Source organism: Actinia tenebrosa, unplaced genomic scaffold, assembly GCF_029948245.1.
Source record: "Actinia tenebrosa isolate PJP-AT-01 unplaced genomic scaffold, QUT_ActTen_1.0 PGA_scaffold7__59_contigs__length_16204524, whole genome shotgun sequence".
Classification (NCBI taxonomy): domain Eukaryota; kingdom Metazoa; phylum Cnidaria; class Anthozoa; order Actiniaria; family Actiniidae; genus Actinia; species Actinia tenebrosa.
Window position 1 is genome coordinate 4,599,483 of NW_028292584.1, and position 19,691 is coordinate 4,619,173.

The window sequence follows — 19,691 nt, forward strand, 5'->3', positions numbered from 1 at the left end:
TGAAAAGGTAAATTATACACCGTGAAAAGATGAAAAAACTTACTGACGTTTCGGACGCTAGTCCTTCGTCGGAGTAAAAGAGAAAGAAGTGGTAGAAAGGAGTGTATATATGATAGAATAAGACAAAAGAAACCAATGAGAGCAAGGTAGGCAAGGAAACAAAAACAAACAATTTGTTTCCTTGCCTACCTTGCTCTCATTGGTTTCTTTTGTCTTATTCTATCATATATACACTCCTTTCTACCACTTCTTTCTCTTTTACTCCGACGAAGGACTACCGTCCGAAACGTCAGTAAGTTTTTTCATCTTTTCACGGTGTATAATTTACCTTTTCATCATTACTGTTTCATTAGAAACACCGACGCAGCTCACACTAGTTTTTAGCTAGTTATATCTTTTTAGCACAAAGAATAGGGAATCAAGAATGAACCTATGTACCTCCTCTTTCTCTTTGAAGTATATTGCTTGCCTTGGGTTGATGAAGGTTTTAGTCATGAGGGCGTCGGCCAAGTGACCAATGTCTCCAACCTATAAAAACCAATGGAAAGCAATTAAAAAAAGAAGAAAACGAAAGATGCAGGCAAAGAAGATCAAATAATGGTAACGGGTGATGATGATGATGATGGTGATGATGGTGATGATGATGGTGATGATGATGATGGTGATAATGGTGATGATGATGGTGATGATGATGTTAATGATGATGTTAATGATGATGGTGGTGATGATGGTGATGATGATGGTGATGATGATGTTAATGATGATGGTGATGATGGTGGTGATGATGTTAATGATGATGGTGATGATGATGGCGATGATGATGATGATGTTAATGATGATGGTGATGATGGTGATGATGATGGTTATGATGATGGTGATGATGATGATGATGATGATGATGTTAATGATGATGGTTATGATCGTTTCTCAAACTTTACGTTCCCTTATATTCAAATGTAAAATTTTATCTCTTGGATAAGACCTAGGTGTCAATGTCAATAGTGTGGTAAAATATGATATTAGATTTAATAGCATGCAACTTTGATTTGAGATTGCGACCGATACTTACAAACTGAGAGTGCATTTGAATGTATAATTAGTCTATGCTGTAGGAACAAATTAGAAAGGAACGTAATGTTCCGTATGTCGTTAACTTGATAGTCGGATTAAATGCTATGAAAATTTCAAAAAAAAAAAAAATTTGAATTCATAGCCATACAGTCGTTTCTGATCTTAAAGTTTATTCTATATAGGAGGATATGATGGATATTAAGGAACTGAATCCGTTAATTCCATATATTCCAATCGCAGAAAAATGCTATTAATAATATTATGTTATATATATATAATATATATATATATATGATATATATATAAAGTTTATTCTATATAGGAGGATATGATGGATATTATGGAACTGAATCCGTTAATTCCATGTATTCCTTTCATAGAAAAATACTTTTGATATTATTATGATATATAATATATATAACATATATTATATCATTATTAAGGAAAGATAGACTAAAATCTTAAAGTTTATTTTATATAGGAGGATATGATGGAACTGAATCCGTTAATTCCATGTATTCCATTCATAGAAAAATACTTTTCATATTATTATGATATATAATATATATAACATATATTATATCATTATTAAGGAAAGATAGACTAAAATCTTAAAGTTTATTTTATATAGGAGGATATGATGGATATGATGGAACTGAATCCGTTAATTCCATATATTCCAATCGCAGAAAAATACTTTTAATATTACTATGTTATATAATATTTATATATATATATAATATATAACATATATAAATATATATATATTATATATATATAAAGTTTATTTTATATAGGAGGATATGATGGATATGATGGAACTGAATCCGTTAATTCCATATATTCCAATCCCAGAAAAATACTTTTAATATTATTATGTTACATAATATATATAACATATATTATATCATTATTAAGGAAGGATAGACTAAAATCTTAAAGTTTATTCTATATAGGAGGATATGATGGATATTATGGAACTGAATCCGTTAATTCCATGTATTCCAGTCATATAAAAATACTTTTCATATTATTATGTTATATAATATTTATAACATATATTATATCATTATTAAGGAAAGATAGACTGAAATCTTAAAGTTTATTCTATATAGGAGGATATGATGGATATTATGGAACTGAATCCGTTAATTCCATGTATTCCAGTCATATAAAAATACTTTTCATATTATTATGTTATATAATATTGATATATATAATATATATAATATATATAATACATAAAATATATGTAATATATATATATTATATATATATATAAAGTTTATTTTATATAGGAGGATATGATGGATATTATGGAACTGAATCCGTTAATTCCATGTATTCCAGTCATATAAAAATACTTTTCATATTATTATGTTATATAATATTGATATATATAATATATATAATATATATACATAATATATATATATATATATGATATATATATAAAGTTTATTTTATATAGGAGGATATGATGGATATGATGGAACTGAATCCGTTAATTCCATGTATTCCATTCATAGAAAAATACTTTTCATATTATTATGATATATAATATATATAACATATATTATATCATTATTAAGGAAAGATAGACTAAAATCTTAAAGTTTATTTTATATAGGAGGATATGATGGATATTATGGAACTGAATCCGTTAATTCCATATATTCCAATCCCAGAAAAATACTTTTAATATTATTATGTTACATAATATATATAACATATATTATATCATTATTAAGGAAGGATAGACTAAAATCTTAAAGTTTATTCTATATAGGAGGATATGATGGATATTATGGAACTGAATCCGTTAATTCCATGTATTCCAGTCATATAAAAATACTTTTCATATTATTATGTTATATAATATTTATAACATATATTATATCATTATTAAGGAAAGATAGACTGAAATCTTAAAGTTTATTCTATATAGGAGGATATGATGGATATTATGGAACTGAATCCGTTAATTCCATGTATTCCAGTCATATAAAAATACTTTTCATATTATTATGTTATATAATATTTATAACATATATTATATCATTATTAAGGAAAGATAGACTGAAATCTTAAAGTTTATTCTATATAGGAGGATATGATGGATATTATGGAACTGAATCCGTTAATTCCATGTATTCCAGTCATATAAAAATACTTTTCATATTATTATGTTATATAATATTGATATATATAATATATATAATATATAAAATATATGTAATATATATATATTATATATATATATAAAGTTTATTTTATATAGGAGGATATGATGGATATTATGGAACTGAATCCGTTAATTCCATGTATTCCAGTCATATAAAAATACTTTTCATATTATTATGTTATATAATATTGATATATATAATATATATAATATATATACATAATATATATATATATATATGATATATATATAAAGTTTATTTTATATAGGAGGATATGATGGATATTATGGAACTGAATCCGTTAATTCCATGTATTCCAGTCATAGAAAAATACTTTTCATATTATTATGATATATAATATATATAACATATATTATATCATTATTAAGGAAAGATAGACTAAAACCTTAAAGTTTATTTTATATAGGAGGATATGATGGATATTATGGAACTGAATCCGTTAATTCCATGTATTCCAGTCATATAAAAATACTTTTCATATTATTATGTTATATAATATTTATATATATAATATATATAATATATATAATACATAAAATATATGTAATATATATATATATATTATATATATATATAAAGTTTATTTTATATAGGAGGATATGATGGATATTATGGAACTGAATCCGTTAATTCCATGTATTCCAGTCATATAAAAATACTTTTCATATTATTATGTTATATAATATTTATATATATAATATATATATAATATATATAATACATAAAATATATGTAATATATATATATATAATATATATATAAAGTTTATTTTATATAGGAGGATATGATGGATATTATGGAACTGAATCCGTTAATTCCATGTATTCCAGTCATATAAAAATACTTTTCATATTATTATGTTATATAATATTTATATATATAATATATAATATATATGATATATAAAATATATGTAATATATATATATATAATATATATATAAAGTTTATTTTATATAGGAGGATATGATGGATATTATGGAACTGAATCCGTTAATTCCATGTATTCCAGTCACATAAAAATACTTTTCATATTATTATGTTATATAATATATATTGTATATGATAGATATGATATATAATTATAATATATAAAAAATATATATATAATGTATATATATAATATTAATATTATACTATTCTTATAATAATAGTATAGTATAGTAGTACTCTTCATCTTTATGTTTCTTTCCTATCACGATACCATGTATTATACGGATTGAGTTCCGTGAAATCCCTAAAATCTATCAATAAGAAATAACTTTCGCAAAGGGCACTCTAGGAATGTACTTGCAGTATTTATGTATTAGAATGACTGATTAGCGCAGTACTCTTCTTTTTATGTTTTTTCCTATCACGATACTATGTATTATACGGATCGAGTTCCGTGAAATCCCTAAAATCTATCAATAAGAAATAACTTTCGCAAAGGGCACTCTAGGAATGTACTTGCAGTATTTATGTATTAGAATGACTGATTAGCGCAGTACTCCTCTTTATATTTTTGTTTTTTCCTATCACGATACTATGTATTATACGGATGTGAGTTCCGTGAAATCCCTGAAATCTATCAATAAGAAATAACTTTTGCACAGGGCACGCAAGGAATGTATTATAATTTGAATATTAGGGATCGAACTCTGTCAAATGTATATGGTTAGCATATGCTGAAGACGTGTGAAATCAACAAGAATGTGTATGGAATGTTCGCAGTTTCTTATTGTTCCTTCTGTTCAATTTTGTAAAATTGCTTACCTAAGGTCCCAGTAGTATGGATGTTTATACTTTTATTTTCAAGACATGCTTTATACGAGTTTCAATGGTCCCATATGGGTTGGGTCATTTCATAGTTCAGACCTTTTAAGGAACTAAATCGAACGGTGCCGTCAGATTTATTCATTGTGACTTTACACATTTGGCCCTATATAAGTCAGTTCCACATTTGCCACAATATCACTACAAGATGAGACGAACGAAGAATCCGTGTAGACAGCTGAACAGTGAGGCTATCAAGGGAGCTGCGTTATGTTACTTGAGTCCCATCATATCCGGAAAATGCAGCATCATAAGTGCCAAGTGTTGTCCAGAAGTCCGTGATCAAGGATTAGAAAGCGCATGGCTTAACGTTTGTCTCACGAGAGATACGTGTGACAAAGCATTGCTTGGTAAGTGTTGCATTTTGTTCTCGCAATTAACGATTTGCTTTACTGAACATTCACCCTTTGCATTTCTTTTTCAGGGATAAGAAACGTTGCATTTTTCTTTAGTAGTATAACAACACAAAGTCGGAAAAGTGTAGGCCAAAAGACTCGGGCCAAGGGCACAGATGTAGCTGAAGATGACGACGAAAGTGAAGATGATGAAGAAATTACGGCAAGTCAGTTGATTGCTGGTGGAACAAGCCAAGGATGGATAGCGGCCAATCAAACCTTGGTTGATAAAAAGTTGTCTCCAGCGGTTGGGTATTGGATTGCGTTGACTACGCCAAACGGAGCGCCGGCTAATCCACTTATAGTGCATAGAGTTTTACTAGAGTGTGGCGTGGAAACAGTAGCTAATCAGGTAATGTTTGGACTCAACGTTTTAGCCAGTAATACGTCAAGATTGGTAGCTTTCTATGATTACTGTTGATTAATTAATCTTAGATTACCTAATTATATTTTGTGTTTCATTCAATGTCAGGTGAAGTTTCAGGAAAGCAGAGAATCCGCCGCATTGAAAGAATTATATAAAGTGCTGAAGGACCACAGAAATCCTTTTATGAGAGACCTTGTGAATTCCTCGTACCAATCACTTTTGAAAGCCGAGGCATCGCACTACATGAGCGACAGCATGGATATAGTGGATGACTGTATTGTTACTGAGAGCGTAGTCAGAGTTACGCTAGTAAACAAAGCATTCCAGAGCTGCCTCCAAGAAGCCATCTTGAAGTTGGAGAGTGCTAAACTAAACATCGACAAATTTGGCTTTGAGGAATCAAATTCCAGCAAGACGCAAGAGTCTGCCGAGGATCAAGATCAATCCCAAAGGTTTTGTGACCATCTCACAGTGCTCATCAACGACATCGGGATCGCCATGAAAACCTTAGGCTATGCAGTTTATCGTGGTAAAATATACAAGCACATGGAAAAATCAAAATACACTTACTCGTACAAGTGTGACCCCAGACCTTTTGTGAACATTCTAGCAGCCAATGATGATTTCAAGGCGCGCCTCCTAAAGGACATGAAGAAGGTGATTGATATCCTGTCCGACCCCTTTTGTGAAGTCATCCGACCAATAAATGTGGATTACGACCTCATCGAAGTGAATGATGGCTACTGTTGGTCAATCAAAGGACGTCGATTTGTTGACCATGCAATTGACGAAAAAGACATCGGACAAATCACGCCCAGAGCGTTTTGTCCTTTTGACCATGCGAAGGAGCCCAACCCCAAGTACTTTCGAGAGATTCTGGAAAATAGTCTGAGTGAAGTGGAAATTGAAATTTTCTGCCAGGACTTTTTGAAATTGCTGAACTATAATAAGAAAAAGCCCAAGGAAAAGGTGCCATGCCTCGTCGGGGATACAAACAGTGGCAAGACGAGCTTATTTATTCCACTGCTCGGCGTCATACACCATCAAAACATTGCTACCATCACCAAACAACGAGTGTTTAACAAAGCCATGATTACAGATTACACTGAAGTGGTGTTCATCGACGAAGCCACGCCGTCAACCTTAGACATCGATGACTGGAAAATACTCACTCAGGGAGGTTACGCTGCGCATGACGTGAAATACCGAACAGCCAAGTCGTTCATAAATCGATGTCCCATGATCATTACAGCCCAAAACAAGCTCGAGTTCGAGCCAGAACATCAACCAGCCATGGAGCGCAGACTTAGGACGTACACGTTCAAGAGTCTTCCACGACTGAAGAAGCGAGCCGCAGAATGGCTCCAAAGACATCCAATGGAGTGCATAGTTTGGGCGGCATCGAAAGCACGCCCAGCAGAGGATGAGGTGGACAGTGGCACGGATGACAGCGAACACCAGGAGGAGTCTGATACACAGGAAGGTTTTCTCAAGGAGTCTGAGAAAGAAGCTTTAAGATCACTGGTCTTCAAAGATGTATTGACAAATGACACCTCGCCGATGATCGGCCGTCAACAAGGTGATGACGACATTAACGAGAGCGGCGAGGAGGAGGAGGAGGAGGAGGAGGAGGAGGAGGAGGAGGAGGAGGAGGAGGAGGAGGAGGAGGAAGACGACGACGAAACACAGGATTCATTGCTGTCAGGAGAGTTCCAAGAAGACTCTGAGAAAGATAAAAGTATGGTCCGCACTTTGAAGAAAACACTAAGACAGTGTTCTTCGAATTCGCTGCGTTATCGACAGCTCCAGCAACTTCTCCAGGTTAGTTGGTATTGGGTTGTTTTTCTGTTACCACGTCCACGTATTGAATGTTTCTGTTTATTTAACTTACATACCCTTTTATGTCATTGATGGATCAATATCCAATTGTTCCGATTCTCTTAGGGCCATGTTGAAAGGATGCGAGAAGAAAAGGAGCGCAAAGAAAGAGAATACAGACGAAGACAGGAAATCCTAGAGTCGAAAGGAGTGTCGAGGGAAAGCGTAGATCTCCTTCCGAGAGATGACATGGAACCCATGCCCCCACAAATCCAGCAAGAATTGGAAGCCATCCACCAGAAATTGCTAGAGAAGAGAGAACGAGAAGAAGACAATAAGATAAAGACCGCTTTTGAAAATCCATGGGTGGAAAGAACCGAGCGCAAACTATACGCCTGCGTCTTAAAACTGCAGTCCGATCCAACCAACACAACCCAACGGAAGTCCACAAATTGTTTACAGGAGATTTTGAGTGACAAGCTGAAAACCCACTTCACCAATCTAAAGTTGTTCAAGTGCGAAAAAGCAGTTTTGGAGAGGCGAAAAAAGTGTGTCGAATGGGGTCTACTAGAAGATAACATGAAGCATCTGGTTACCTCATTGCATAATGCCTTGCCGTTCACCCCACACGTCTTAGCAATATCCGATCAGGAAGGGTCGGCAGACGTACCAAGTCAATCCCTTTTGACCGCGCGATCTCAAGAACACGAGGGTTTTATAAGTGACCAAATGAAAAGGCGCAAAGAAGACTCTCAAGAGGACAGGACAAGTGAGAATAATGCCAAGAGACCCAGGATAACTTCCCTATTTCATGAAACCAATAGAAAAGTTCAGTGAAACTTAGATAATGACTAGTAAATAATACTAATAAAACACTAATAAAGGATCTACATTGATTCAAACTGACAATCAATAAAGTTTATTTATTTGAGTTAAACTTTCGCAAAGCGCGATTTAACAACGAGTTTGCTGTTCGTCCCTCTTGAAACTTGTAGCTAGAGTCCCTCAAAATAGCCGTCCATTGTCCAAAGCCATATCGTTTTATCCCTGCTTTTAAGAATTCATCTTCGATCGGTGTGAAGAGAAGCAGTTTCCTTTTCTTTGGCTTGTCAGTAGTAGATCTCGGAGGTTCAGGCTCGAAGTCGTTTTTCTCGCATTGAAGTTGCGACGATGATCCAGTCACTTGGACATTTCCGACGACAGTCGGCTCGTTGGAGTTCGGTTTTTCGACAACGGGGGGATCTTGACCGAGTGAATTGCTCGCCAAATCGTTTGAGAGTCGAGAACGAACATCGTTGGTCAACTCAGTCCCTTTTTCTCCGTGCAATTTTTTCAGATATTCGTGAGCCTTCGTGGCAACTTCGCGAGACCTTCGTTTTTGATAATGTACCCTAGCTACAACAGAGCTGTGCTTTTGATCTTCGGAAATCGTGCATTGTTCGTTGCTTTCGAGGTGTTTCCGACTGGCCGTTTCGACGATTTGACGGTATCGCGTCGGATGAATGTACTTGCCAGTTGCATCGAATACTAATTTGCTCATCAGTTGTCCGATTTTACTGTGCTGACTGCCGTTCCTGGTAACGAGAACGTATTCGCAGACTGGTTTTAGATGAGGTCGTATGACATTAATGTATCCATCCAACACTTGCATGCTGGTGTCGGTCAAGTACAATGAATCAAATCCATACTTGGAGGTGGTCTTGAATTTTTTCTGGTCAATGAAACCCCCATTGCTTTTGGCCGATTCGACCATGTCCACTGTCAAATACTGATAAGTCATTGGACGAGAACCCTTAACTTTAATAAACAAATACACGGCCACAAATTTGGTAGCAAACGACAAGTCTGAAGGGGTCACCTTGTCAGGTGTTTCTCGACACACTTTAAGCACGCATTCATATCGCGGAAGGTGATAGGTGATCACTTGTAACAACTCTTCCATTGTGGCCCAGTGGCCCTTAGCTTCGAGTGTTTCAATGTCCAGATCATTGGTCCATTGTAGTCTCATCATTTTGGCCACTGTTTTACGTGCTCTCTTCAAATAGACCTCGGTGCACGTTTGATTTCGCAAAACCGTATCGGATGATGTGCCATGGATCTTGCGGAAATCTAGCAAGTCTGATATAGCATCCAAGTATCCAACGCGACCTGCATGACCCAGTCCCCAATCCGTCTGCATGGCATCCGCAAATTTGAAAATGAAACTAGGTGAACTCAAGCAGAAATCCACTATGTCCCAACTTAAGTCTTCTTCGTCGTCGTCGTCTTCACAACAAAATTTCAAAAACTTAAAACTTTTTCGAATAATTTGTTGAGCCTGTTTTGGAGTTTTGCATCCCCCACCGCTTCCAATCAACCATTTCTCAAATTCTTTGCCAAGAGTACTTGAAATATCAAAGCATGGAACGATTTTTTTGACACTTTGACTTGCTTGAGTTGGGTTGACTTTCTCATCGCCAGAATTGGATGTTGTTTGAGTGGATACATCAGGCTGTTCGTCGAAAAAATAAAACCAACGATGTTTCTTTTTCACATGTTTTCTGCATCCTCTTCGTGTCCCAAATGCATCATGGTTGCATGATGGCACTGGACAGTGGAAAAGGCCATCTTCTTCGTCTTCTTCTAAATGTAATCTTTTTGGTTTCGGCAAGGCGCCGTTGATTTTCGACCAATCGATTTCTCTACTGTGCTTACTCATCATTGATTTACCTATGACCTCAACTTCATTCATAGTTACTGGAATATTTGCTTTTATAACTTTCATATACCCCAAGAGACCGAATCTCAAAAGTCATTGGTTACTATAAGAAACTATGATCTTATATGATAAACAGGTTTTTGTCTTCTCTTCTATTCCATTAATTTAGATCGATTAAAAAGAAAAATGATTATGGAAATGCCCAAACTTATATTGTAATGCCTAAATTTGCCTGAACTTGCCCGAATAGCCTTTGTTCTTTTATGCTGACCATACACAATACCACTAAGCATGTTTGAGCTTGTCTGCCCAAACATGCGCAGTCATGTCTATACATGCCTGGACATGTTTAAACTTGACCTGTATTGTTAAAGACTTGCCCAGACATGCGCAGTCATGTCTATACATGCCTGGACATGTTTAAACTTGACCTGTATTGTTAAAGACTTGCCCAGACATGCGCAGTCATGTCTATACATGCCTGGACATGTTTAAACTTGACCTGTATTGTTAAAGACTTGCCCAGACATGCGCAGTCATGTCTATACATGCCTGGACATATTTAAACTTGACCTGTATTGTTAAAGACTTGCCCAGACATGCGCAGTCATGTCTATACATGCCTGGACATATTTAAACTTGTTCTGCATTGTTTGAGACTTGCCCAGACACGTACAGTCATGCATGAGCATGTTTGAACTCGTCCTGTACTGTTCGTTTTATTGTCTTTTTGTCAATGTACCAAGAACAGTCAACATTGTGTTCCTAATTGAGATGTCAACGATAGGAACGTTTGTTCCTGTTGTTGTCAAATAGGAACACTTTTGAAAAAAGGAACTCTTCAACAAGGGAACAGGTGTTCCCTTGCATGCAAAATGGAACAATCAATGTTCAAAGGAACACAAATGAGGACCACTCGTTCCGATAATACATTGAATAGGAACAATTTTCAGCTTAAAGGAACCTTGCTGTTCCTGTGTTCAACTAAAGAGAACATTTTGTTCCGATTAACAACTATCTATGTTCCGATTTGCACTCAACAAATAATACTTGGTCCTCTAGACACCTAATGTATTCAGTTCTGAATAAGCAAAGGGAACATAAACAAAACTACGAGGAACAAATAGTCGGAATTTGACGATCTCAAGTGACTTTGAACGAAAATTAAAGCAACTATCGATAAAATGATACCTTTCTAACTATCACTAACTTGGTGTCAATCGAATAACGAGTCGTACAATGTCCTATAAGGTTCAAGACATGATATCATTGATTTTGGGAAACGTTGATGATGATGGTGATCATTGTGATGGTGATGATGGTGGTGGTGATGATGATGGTGATGATGGTGGTGGTGATGATGATGGTGATGATGATGGTTATTATGATGATGGTGATCATTGTGATGGTGATGGTAATGATGATGGTGATGACGTGATAGATGACGATAAAGGTGATAACGATGACGCACAGTAACAATAACAGAAATGAGCAAGACGAAAGAAAAACGAAAAATAAATTACTTTTTCGAAGATGGCTATTGAGTCGTCTATAATCTTGAAGCATTCCGCTCTATGCTTTGCACCATTTTTCGATTCCAGATCTGCTACAATTGCCAAGTGATGGGTGATGATGATGCATAACATGGCTTTCTTGTGCTGAAAGAAAAATACGGGAAAAAACAATAAATTCTTTTGCTCAAATCCAATCAGTGGTCTATCATCAATGCTGCGTTCTGATTGGATGAGCTACTCCTGGGTCATATTAAAAAGTTATATCCTACTAATAGCAAAAAATGCCAAAAGGCTTTGAAAACCAAACCATTAAATTTAACTTTCATTCAAATCTTGCATGCATCTATATATTTGACTGACTAGTTGGATTTGACTCAAGCAATTAGTCCTCTATACCTCATAACCTATTAGTCAATAGACCCGGCATTCGGGATAATTGCTAATCAGTAGATAAATTTTTAATAAATATTTTAATAGATTGTTATTATAATTAATATATCCTATATTTTACTAATTTTAGGTTTTCATAGATTATATGAAGAGTGTAAATAAAGTTCATCATTATACCAATTCTTTTTTTTTTTAATTGCTAATTAGTTTGCTGCAACAGCATCTCTGTCAAATTTCACGATGAATCACGACTCAGAGGAGAAACGTCAATGCGCACGCGCGAGCAAGTTTATTGTATTGGACGAATTGCAAGAGGAGATCCCGTGATCAAGCCTGCCATTTCTTTTATCTGCCAGATCGCAGAGGTCGTATCTTCTATCTGCCAAATCGCATATGCATCTGGCCCTGTACGAGGTGAGTGAGCGAGCACTTGCATTCATCTTTCGGTTAAACATAGTACCAATACTCACCTCATGCTCTTCTCCTTTCAGTTGTTCTCGATAAGAAAGCGACTTTTTTGCAATAGCCACGACTTCTTTATCGTCTTCGAGCTGAGCCATCGTGACAAAATTGTGATTTTTCACGATCTAAATATAATATGAACAAAATCTTATCTTTCCGAAAAGTCCGTGAATAAAAAAGTAACTAAAGTCAGAGACAATAGTATATAAGACGGCCCCGTAACGTGTCCTTTACCTCGCTTTTCGTTTTCGCCATTAGATGGTAGATGTCCGCCATTTTGTCTGTCCTCGCGCCGAGTTCACTTTCCTCGATTTTAATGAGATCACTGAGCAGGTCGAACGACTCTTCGTACTGGCCAGCTTGAATGCTATTAATACGTGTATAGGGTAAGTGGAACAACATGATTATATATTGATTCTAATCGTGGCTCTAAATAAATAAATAAATAAATAATGGGATTAACAGTGGATTCCACAGAGTGGCTCTTCTTCCACTGGATTCCAATTGGAATTTAGAAGTTGATTTTTGCGGAGGGAGGAAAGCCGGAGAACCCGGAAAACCCTTGAACTAAGCACAGGAGAGAACCAACAAACAACTCTACTAACATACAACACCGAGCTCGTCAGGAGTCGAACCTGGGTCGCATTGGTGAGAGGTGAGCACTCTCACCGCTACGCCACCCGAGCTTCCGAATAAGTGCGAAAAGGAGGGAAAGACCGGACAGCAAGAGAGAAGGGGGAGAAGGAATAGGATAGAAGAAAGGGAAGTAAGGAAATGGAAAGAAAATGATAGCAGAGAAGAGGAGAAGAAATGAAGGAAGAAAAGAGAATGAGAGAAAAGACGAGAAAGGAAAAAGAAAGAAATGGAAAGATAAGGAAGAAAAGGGAATAGAAGAATAGGAAATGGAATACAAGGAAAGGGAAGGAAAGATAATGAAAGGAAAGGGAAATGCAAGAAAGATAGGAAGGAAATAAGTAAGAAAATGAAATATAACTTAAAAAAGAAAAAAAGAAAAAGAAAAAAGAAATATGACTCACAGGAAGGTGATAACCATTTCCATCTTCTTGGCGTATTCTTCCAGAGGTACTTCAGCAATCTTTAGAACATTCAACGATTCTTTGTAGAGCAGAGAAGCTGCAGCGTAACCTCCAGCCTTCTGCCATGAACTCAGTAAATCAATACTGAAGTCTTCGGAGTATAATCGCTGGAAGATCTCCCAGTCTAACAGACACCGTGTCAGACGATTGTGGTCAAGAAGCTGCTCCAGATGGTATGGTAGTTCCTATGGAAAATCGTGACATAATTTCCGGTTAGGGCTTGAACCAATAGAAACACTACATCTGAGCATGCGTATTTCAGTCTAAATAATTTTAATAATAAAAAAATGTATATCAATATATTAAATATATATTTTTTAGATAATTCCTTACCTCTGATTTTCTGTCATAGTCATCGCAACTTTCAAAATACTCCGCATGTCTTCCATGCCAGAACGCGTACTGGTGCTTGACGTAGCCTTCAGCGCCACTGAAATACCTGATGCAACATAATACATTGTAAGAGGACATAGTATTCCTGAATGGCTTTTGAACTGAAGCCTTGCTATTCGATGATCCGTGCTTTCTTGTATTTTGATTGATTTATATATAGTAAAAGATATTTTGACAGTAAAGCACTATGATTGGAAGCTGTGTGATTTCTAGAATTCTGATTGGTTTAGATTTAAAGTCCTAGAGTGTCAAGCACACGATGATTAGATGACATGCGATTTGATTGGTTCGTAGAGGAAGCCCCTTCAGTGTCAAACATGTTGATATAACGTTGCGGGATTTGTTATATTCTGATTGGACCAGACTAGAAGTACTTTGAGAACTGTTCTAAAAATTTTAAATTTTCTAAAGAAAGTGACCTTCAATGTTTTCAAACCTACCTTTTTCTCACAGCTTTACTGATAGAGCGATGATAAAAGTCAAACCGACCCTCGCCCAAGTCTCCACACGGACGGAGAAGTGGCTTCAAGGCTCGGTAGACTAGGGCCGACTTTGCTGCTGAAAGAAACTTCTTGGTTTTCTTCTTTGTAGTTTTCTTTATTTCCTTTTCCTCGTCCTCGTCCTTCTTCACTACGTAAGTCTCGTCAACTTCTTTTTGAAGTTTGGAGGCAACGGCGTCTCCTTCATTCATGTCAAGACCTGGAAAGTAATTAATCCCACAATTTGTTAATCCCGATGACGGGCTTCCTGTGGAAACGGTTCCACAGTTACCCCTTTGCTGAAGCTAAAGAAATAATATACCTCTTGGTGCTTCAAGTTCATCAGTTTTTTCAGCTGTCAAAGTTTCTTCTTCAACGTATTCAGGCGGTACCAGCATGTTCTCGTCTGCCAACATCTCCAGAAGTTCTGTCTCTAGGAGACCATGACGTGATGTTTCCAGTAAACACATGGTGGCAATAACCACAGGTCCCCCATTTTCCTTCTCAAAGCGCATCAACAACTGCTCCTCGAGACTGAAGAGAAAACGGATATTAAAGACATCTAATTAGTTGATGTCCACATTCTTCGTTTATTCATAAAGCAAGTAAGTGCCAGGAGTGGAGCGAGGTTTGATTTTGGTTCACTTTATACCTGATAAGATCATCCTCCAGACTCATAATCTTCTCATCCATCTGGTTGAAGTGTCCAAACACTCTCAGCTCCTCACAGGCAAGGGTTAACCACAATGGGTTGGCAGAACCTTCTTTTTTGAGGAGGAGTTCCATCTGGTGTTCATCCAGGCGTTTACTGTATAGCCTTAGGATGTTCTCTACTATAGCCTGTTTGGACACAAAATTGAAATACATGAGACTTCCATGTTTGGCATTTTCGGGGGAGAGAGAGGGGGGGGGGGGGGGGGGGGAAGCAACGACACTACTCTTAGAATAAGGCCTGTTATGTCAAAACTTTGAGGGTAGTAGTAGTGGTAATGGTAAGGGATGGGATGCATTAACGTTAAAGCCCCTCCATGGTCCAAACCAGGTAAGGAACTACAAGGCGTCTATACAGCAGTTTTCATATGACTGTCAAAAGCTCACAGCACAAACACGGTTGTGACATGGCAATGCATAGGCCGATTTTTTCACGGCCATACAAATACTACTGTATAGCACCTATAGACCCCATTCAATTAAAACGAGCAAATGAGTCAAAATGAACTCCAGAAATGAAAAGCGCACGTCAAATTTAGTAGGACGGCAAAGTTTTAGCTCGAAATGATTACCATAGAAGAAATGACATTAAATATAATCAAATATTTTATCAAGTATTTGTATGGGAAAAGTGTTGGCTTGTAAGCTTTTGTCATTCAGTGCATAGTTTTGTCAAAATAAAAAGCAGCACAAAACACGGTATATGGTCTTATAAATACAATAGACCACTTTCCCAAGGTTGCATGTTTATCCAAATTTGAGGAACTTGACGGACCTACGATACCAGAACATGAGTAATTATCATGCATTGCTATGAATTTTTTTTTCGATAAGAATTCATAAAATTGATTATTCTCCTCTTTAAATATAAAACTGGCTTCTCAATTTTACTGAATTTGCATTTTCAGTTTTGTGGCCCGTCAAGTTGGATGCACACGCAACCTTAGGAAAACGGCCTGTTAAACAAAAACAAACAAAAAACAAAAGAAAAAAACAACAACAAAAAAAAAACAAAAACAAAAACAGGGTAATATTTCTCCCAACCTGTCGGGAATTGTAGTCTAGCTCTCCACATATGATTTCTTTAGGTCCCGATTTGTAGGCTCTAACCATCCTGTGGCATTCTGTCTGATCAATCATGGACATGATGACTCGTACATTGGGGGATAATGTCTCAGGCAACCAGCGAGGCAGGAAATGAATCTTGTCTTCATCAAGCTGAAAATAGTTGAAAATAACATACCTTGGGAGTGTCCATTTTAACTCAAGGGGTTTTTGCCAAATTATTTGTTACAGTGCGAATAGTACTCTGCACTAGTCTATATACCTGGTTTATAGCATCTATTACTATAATAGCTGGTTTGGTATTGTCATTTGACAACAGACTATTTGTCATCTGGATCAAGGAGTCCAAATCACTTGCCACTTCTGTCTATAAACAATAAAAAGCATTCAACATAAAATTATGAATAATGCATTTTTACTGAAGAATTTCCCTTGACTCTGCATCTCTATGCTAAAGATGCATATGTTTGGTCATCTGGCCTTGATTCAATTGTTTTTCTTCAGGTTGTCTAGTTTTCCTTCTTAGAGCAAAACCAAACTTGCTAAATTCCAATTAGCCTGTGTAGTGGCTCTTTGAGGACTCAGGAGGGTGGGTGGGTGGGGGGGGGGGGGGGGGGGGGGAGAGGAGGAGTCTAGTTTTCCTTCATAGAGCAAAACCAAACTTACTAAATTCCAATTAGCCTGTGTAGTGGCTCTTTGAGGACTCAGGGAGGTAGGGGGGAGGAGGAGGAGGAAGGGAAGGGGGACAGGGTTTGATCTTAGTGTCTGTCGTGTTAACCACAAGTGCATTCAAAATCAACCATGTGATGCCAATGTTGTACCACGTGGACAGGTTTTTTACAACACTTGATTAAAATTCAGTCAAGTTTGAATTACGTGATGTAAAAAACTTGCCCATGTGGTACAACATTGGCACCACATGGTTGATTTGAAATGCACATTAACAGTTCACATAACAAATGCTACAAAGGCAATACAAAAATCGCAACTTTCTCATTCTACTGGGAAAAGTAGTAATTTGAGCTCTGACTAAGATCAGCCTGCCGAGAGGTTGTTTCAGGGTTTGAACTGTGAACTAAAAGTGGGAAAACAAACAGTACCTTGGAGTAACCTAATTCTCTTGTTAATCTTTGAAGGAAGAATGCAAGATCTGTGGAGCCAGGAGTTGCTCCAACGAAGTGGAAGAATACTTTCCAACCTTCTTTAGGTCTAGAAATTATACAGGAGGAAAAATATACAAACAAACAAACAAATGAAAGAAGCAACAAACAAACCAACAAACAAATGAAGGAACAAATCAATGTACAAAGGTAGGAAACAGTATACTTACCTTGCGCATTTGAGTTTTGCCCCTTTGAATATGGCATTACTTGCGATACAAGCCATAATTGCTGATTTCCCTGAGCCAGCATTACCCACTAGTAACAAGGGAGCTTGAGTAGTGTCTGTTTCAATGTAGCTTTCGATCTGAAACAGTAATAACATGGGGGGTGGGGGCGGAGGTGTAATTAAATGGCATCATAGTAAAGTCACAGTAAAAGAGCTTTCTATTGTTTTCTGTTCTGTTTATCGTTAGTGTTGCAAAATTTGAATTCCTTTTAGTCTCCTGATTTTTGTTATAACCAATTCCCCCACCCCTCCCATTCCAAATACCATCCCCCACCCCGCCCGGGGGGGGGGTACTCCCCTATATTCGCTATACGGGTATGTGCTGCCAAACAGTGTATGGTTTTCAGCAATTCTACTCTGGAACAGGGTATATAAAATTGCAGCTCGCTCTGGGACAGGGTATATGAAATCAAGCTCTCTCCTCTCTGGAACAGGGTATCTATTTTCACAATACCGGAAAAGGTTATGGTTTTCAGCAATCTTACTCTGTAACAGGGTATAAATTTCAGCGATTTTACTCTGGAACAGGGTCAGGGTTCAGTGGGCTCAGCAGCACATCCCTACCCTAAACGGGCAAGAGTACGCCCATCCCCCGGGCCACCCCATCCCCAGTAAAAAAATGAACAGTCCCTTAGCTAGCTGTCAACGAAGAACATCTTAAGGCTGAGTATGGATTGTTGGAAACTGTTTTACTCACATCAGCTATGATCTTGTCTCTTCCTAAAACAACTTCAGAGCATATATCTACAAATGACTGCAGAAGAAAACAATATGACAACAGTTAGTTGTATTAAATGATTTGTTGTGGTTGCTTCAATAAAGATGCAAAGTCAGATCAGATCATGAGGATGTTATTGTTACCTCATGAGCTTTCCTCTGCGCTTCCAGGGGATCTTCTGGAGTTGGGTCAAGAGGGTATTGATGGCCAATACGTTCCTTGAAAAAGTTGAAAACCTGGAAAATGAAAATGGATAAATCAAAAACATCAAAACCATAATTTTAATAGCCTAGTTATGGTTGAAAAAACAACTGGAAAAGATTATTATGCCAATTTTCTGCAGTAAATGAAATTATATCAAAGCAAGATGGATGGAAGAATGAAAGAAAGAAGGAAGGAATTAGGAAAGACAGGAAGGAAGAAAAAAGGCAACTGGGAGGAAGGAATACATGAAGATGGAAAGAAGGCAGAAGAGGAAAAGAAAGAAAGAGAGAAAGAAAGGATAAAAGGAATAAGGGAAGGAAGCAAGGAAGACAAGGCAAATCAAGAAAACGAACAGCAAAACATAATGTATGATTGAGAAGAGATAACTAGCTAAAAACTAGTGTGAGCTGCGTAGGTGTTTCTAATGAAACAGTAATGATAAAAGGGTAAATTATACACAGTGAAAAGATGAAAAAACTTAACAACGTTTCAGATGCTAGTCCTTCATCGGAGTAAATGTATGATTGGAAACCAGAACTGACATGGCAAAAAAAGGGTTGGTTTTCATATTACTACACTTACAGTTTTACAAAATAAAGAGTCACTGTCAAGCCCTTTAAACTTTAACACTCTCTCATCCTTGGTCTTGGCCACCAAAGCCAGATTCTTGGGATCACATCCAACCTCATAATAAGCAATATTTTGAGCCTAGAAAATAGATGGGAAGAAAACACTGCTAAACCTGACTTTATAGCATGGCGCAATTCTTTATGTGCAACAGTGGTTGTAAGGGGAAGATGAAAGGTGTATATACACCTCCTCATAACATTCAGCTTTCTAGGCACTATTTTTGATAAAAAAGTTAAATATTCTAGAAATTCTATGTGGTCGTCATAAGA

At 36.5% G+C, this 19,691-nt stretch overlaps 3 protein-coding genes across 6 annotated transcripts in view; 1 reads left to right on the plus strand and 2 right to left on the minus strand.

Moving 5' to 3' along the window:
• The window catches only part of LOC116303929 (TPR repeat-containing protein DDB_G0287407), a 28,247-nt gene that overhangs the window by 3,315 nt on the left and 5,241 nt on the right, over window positions 1-19,691 (minus strand). For all 4 annotated transcript variants that reach the window (XM_089040536.1, XM_089040535.1, XM_089040534.1 and 1 more), the window contains 16 exons: window positions 19,375-19,500; window positions 18,732-18,824; window positions 18,568-18,624; window positions 17,812-17,948; window positions 17,582-17,690; window positions 16,744-16,848; window positions 16,461-16,634; window positions 15,358-15,545; window positions 15,028-15,239; window positions 14,667-14,925; window positions 14,167-14,272; window positions 13,774-14,018; window positions 12,971-13,103; window positions 12,745-12,861; window positions 11,894-12,028; window positions 439-528 (listed from right to left, as the gene is read on the minus strand). In XM_089040536.1, the coding sequence (XP_088896662.1) occupies window positions 439-528; window positions 11,894-12,028; window positions 12,745-12,861; window positions 12,971-13,103; window positions 13,774-14,018; window positions 14,167-14,272; window positions 14,667-14,925; window positions 15,028-15,239; window positions 15,358-15,545; window positions 16,461-16,634; window positions 16,744-16,848; window positions 17,582-17,690; window positions 17,812-17,948; window positions 18,568-18,624; window positions 18,732-18,824; window positions 19,375-19,500 (2,286 nt within the window). The remainder of the gene's footprint in view (window positions 1-438; window positions 529-11,893; window positions 12,029-12,744; window positions 12,862-12,970; window positions 13,104-13,773; window positions 14,019-14,166; window positions 14,273-14,666; window positions 14,926-15,027; window positions 15,240-15,357; window positions 15,546-16,460; window positions 16,635-16,743; window positions 16,849-17,581; window positions 17,691-17,811; window positions 17,949-18,567; window positions 18,625-18,731; window positions 18,825-19,374; window positions 19,501-19,691) is intronic.
• LOC148905380 (uncharacterized) lies at window positions 5,241-8,609 on the plus strand. The gene is made up of 5 exons (XM_089040201.1): window positions 5,241-5,442; window positions 5,508-5,839; window positions 5,960-7,457; window positions 7,506-7,675; window positions 7,799-8,609. Exons 1-5 carry the CDS (start codon window positions 5,241-5,243, stop codon window positions 8,507-8,509), a joined length of 2,913 nt encoding a protein of 970 aa, XP_088896327.1. The 3' UTR covers window positions 8,510-8,609.
• LOC148905381 (uncharacterized) lies at window positions 8,592-10,370 on the minus strand. The gene has a single exon (XM_089040464.1). It carries the CDS (start codon window positions 10,368-10,370, stop codon window positions 8,592-8,594), a length of 1,779 nt encoding a protein of 592 aa, XP_088896590.1.